The 4,027-nt window shown below is 43.8% G+C and overlaps 1 protein-coding gene across 1 annotated transcript in view; it reads right to left on the reverse strand.

The window, feature by feature from the left end:
• Positions 1-588: 588 nt before the first annotated feature.
• The window catches only part of pdgfab (platelet-derived growth factor alpha polypeptide b), a 16,073-nt gene continuing 12,634 nt past the window's right edge, over positions 589-4,027 (reverse strand). The window contains exons 5-6 of the mRNA XM_030790396.1: positions 1,384-1,510; positions 589-751 (exon numbers count right to left, since the gene is read on the reverse strand). Coding sequence (XP_030646256.1) covers positions 678-751; positions 1,384-1,510 — 201 coding nt within the window. The 3' untranslated portion in view covers positions 589-677. The remainder of the gene's footprint in view (positions 752-1,383; positions 1,511-4,027) is intronic.

Raw genomic sequence — 4,027 nt, forward strand, 5'->3', positions numbered from 1 at the left:
TGTGGGGTGATTCCAGTGATTCTAGCCTCAGACACACCAGTGATTCCATAATAACTTATCTATGCAGTCACCTTCACAAAGTCATTATCCCACTGTCTGTATAAAAGAACTGCATTTCCTTATGTACGTGAATTAGTGAACCACACAGGAAAAAAAAATAAAATAATGGAAACTAAAAGGGAAAGAAAACAGAACAGCTGAACAAAAAGGAAGAAAAAGAGGGGAGAAAGAAAGAAAGAAAGAAAGAAAGAAAGAAAGAAAGAAAGAAAGAAAGAAAGAAAAAACAGGGAGAAGCATAAAACAGTCATGAAACAGATGAAGTTGAGGGATCCACAATCAAGAGAAACACACAAACAGAAAACAATAACACACACACTCACACACAAAAACACACACTGAGAAGCTTGCAGAGCAGACAGCAGCAGGGAGTGACATTTTGTGGTGGGGGTAACAGGTGTACAATCACACATGCAGCACTGCAAATTTCAAACACGAAGCATTCATTGGCCCTCAGCACAGACTGGGCGGTGACACCATTGTGATTGGCAGACACTCTCTCTCCCCTGATTGGTCATGCCACAGCAGGTGGGTGATTAAAAGGGGCTGGGTCGTGCCAAAGTCCTACCTGCTGTCAAACACGGGTCCGGCGGACTTTAGGGCAATGTGTGAGTGTTTTATTACGTCGCAAATAAATCCTTGTTGAACTTTACTTTGCGGTGTTTTCGTTTTTTACCTTTGACCGTACGGTGGCCTGAAAATACAAGTGTGGGAATATGGAGGGAGGAGGCATTGGTTAGCAGGCAGATAATGAATGAGGATATGAAATGTATGTGATGTCTGATGAAAGAGAAGGGATGGCCTGCAGGGAAATGGGGAGCTCCAGTTTGTAATTACACACTATAAATAATTCAGTCTGTACTATCAGCTCACCTCTGTCTCTTATCTGTTAAAGACAGAGAGAGAGAGAGAGAGACAGAGACAGAGAGAGAGGCGTCATATACAGCCAGCAGATCAACTTAATCTGCTACCAAGCAACACAGCCTTAACACACACACACACACACAAACACACACACACAAACACACACGCAAACACACACACACACACATACTTTTTCAGTTCCCACTGACTCTCTAAATCACACACACACATTCAAACACACACACACACACACACACACACACACACACACGGATGAGCATTAAAAGGATTGCAATAGCAGGCCAAATAGCAGCTGTGGCTTGTTTTTTTTTAATGATGTACAATCACCTACGCAAATGACTCCATTCAAATGCACACAGAGCCAGACACTGGACTTGAGTTCACACAGCAAGCAGTCTGGCGACGTTTTCACAACGCTTACGCAACGTTCTCGCTCCTCACCTGTGTCTGCCTCTGAGTGCTCCACCACGTGATGCTGCGACGTACACACGCACTCCAGGTGATCCTCTAATCTCACCAAGACTTCCTTAAACTTCGGTTTCCTCCTCACAAACTCCACCTTTGCCACCTGAGAGAGAGAGAGAGAGAATGAAAGGAAGCATGTTATTAACAGGCGTTTGGATCCAGCGTGTGGAATGTGTACAGTCCTTAAGCCAGACGCTGAACTTGATGGATGAATAGATATTACACAAGTTTATTCATTCATAAAAGACAAGTTCAACTGGCAGCTCACATCCACCTTTTCTCTCTTCTCTCTTTGAGTGTGACAGCACCGTTGAGTGTGTGTAATGTACCGAGCTCTGTTGTCCTGATTTGCGTGTGTTTGTGCATGCGCGAGTGCGCATGTGTGTATGTGTGTGTGTGTGTGAATCAGGTGTGTAAATATTGAACGGAGATTTCCACCCTGTTCTCACAAGTTCAAACAATGACACAGGGTGAGGCAGGACAGAGAGAGAGAGAGAGATAGAGAGAGAAGCATTTACGAAACACCCATTTACAATCAGGCATCCAGTTCAGTTCAATCAAACACAAACACTTCCAGTTACATTCTTTCAGATGAACACTGCAGTTCATTACTATATTTGATCAACTGAGTAACCATTATTAAATCACTGAATCAATCTGTTTTTCACAGATAGAAGACAGCTCCACAGAACAGTTTTTAAACAGATTCTAAAATGTCCCTAAACTTGTGTCTGTCCCCCCCCCCCCCATCCATAATCTCTTATTTATTTCCTTTACTTGTTATTTCCAAGTGCTTTATTTTACTACTTTAACCACTTTCTATTTCTGGTCTTTGTTCTACTTGTGTCGGTTGCTTTGTTCTCCTTGTGTTTATATAAAGCATTTGGGCTGTTTTATAACTGTACAAAAGGTGCTATACACGTACAGTTATTATTAAGCTGTCTGCACAAGGCCTTTCATTGGCACACAGAGGAAATATCTCTGGCCCTCTGTTCGCCAAACAGGATATTGGCTGGAAAACTCCAAACAGTTTGTGCTCTTCTGACAGCTCTGCTACGTGGTAAAACTGACACACAAACAGCGGCAAGGGAAAGAAAGAAAGAAAGAAAGAAAGACACTGAATCTCTGAGACGTCTCCATTCAGGGCATTAATCGCCAAGGCCAAACAACACTCTAGACAGCTCTGTGAACCTTCAACGTTGGCACAATGTTGGAGCACGGTGACACAGCGCTGTCACAACGTTTTCTCGGAGTCAAAAAAAAAAAAAAAAAACATACGCGGAGGAGGAGGTTCGGCGTCTTTTGCGGTAGTTTCGTGTGAGGAGGGAGAAAGGGAGCGAGAGGAGATGGAGAGGGAAATGACAGAGGAGAGGGTGAGAAGGAGAGGTATGTAGTGAGCAAACAGTACACAATGCTGTCTAGGCTGCGCTGCCGTGTATGGGGCTATTGAGGGTGAGAGAGCAAGAAGGTGAAAGGCCTTGAGTTGTGACTGTGGGGGTGTACAGAGAAGCCGGGGGGGGGGGGGGGGGGGGGGGGGGGGGGGCTTTTAATTTGTGTGCATTCTTGGTGCAGCACTCCCTTAGAAGGTGGGGGTGGGATGACAGAGAGAGAGAGGGACAGAGAGAGAGAGAGAGAGAGAGAGAGAGAGAGGGAAAAGCTACAAGTTTGTAGACTCTGGGTTACATTCATACATCACCTATAAAACCAGTTCATGCATCAAGGACACTGAGTCTAGTTAAACACACATTCAGGGGATGAGAAATACCATTCAAATCAATACATTCCTGAATGCAACCTCACACAAACTCATTCATTCACTTACTAAATGTCCAAAATATGTGATCATCTAATGTAAAAAAAAAACACTGATTTCATAGGTTTAAAATAAGATAAAGAAACTTTCAAAGGTTAACTTTAAAAGAAACTTTAACAGTAAAATATGCAGTGTTTGAGTGTGTGTGTGTGTGTGTGTATGCCTTCACTAATGACTTAATTGCTTTGAAACAGAATACTGTGTGTCAGACTCCAAGGAAGCAAAGGCAGCCATAGCTGACTGACACTTGCTAGAACTGTTACACACATTTACACACACACACACACACACACACACACACACACATATAAACGGGGATGAAGTAAAGTCACTACAGTGGGTCTGTCACCTTTCCTCAAACACAGCAGGACTATAGACACACCTAACAGGATTCTGTGTGCAGGTGTGGGTGTATATGTGTGTATGGTGGGTGTATGAGCAGGTGTTTATTCCAAGTGTGTGTGTGTGTGTGTGTATGTTTGTGTGTGTGTACAGGTGCTTATTGTGAGTGTGTGTGTATGTGCTGGAGTGCCTCTCTGTTTGGACATGTACTGTTACCCACAGGTCACCAAGAGCTCTGCTATTGCTCTGCCCACTTAGTCAACAGACTTCATTTCACTTCAGCTCTCTCTCTCTCTCTTTCTCCCTCTCTCTCTCTCTCTCTCTCTCTCTCTCTCTCTCTCTCCCTCTCAGACATTCTTCTGTTCCATCTTATTTGCAGAGCTGAATTTAAAACACTCTCTGACGTGCCAGAATGTTCCGCTGAGGGTAAAGAGGAGTCAAAAAGGGGTCAAACTTTCGGCTGCT

The sequence above is a fragment of the Chanos chanos genome, chromosome 13 (assembly GCF_902362185.1).
Source record: "Chanos chanos chromosome 13, fChaCha1.1, whole genome shotgun sequence".
NCBI lineage: Eukaryota > Metazoa > Chordata > Actinopteri > Gonorynchiformes > Chanidae > Chanos > Chanos chanos.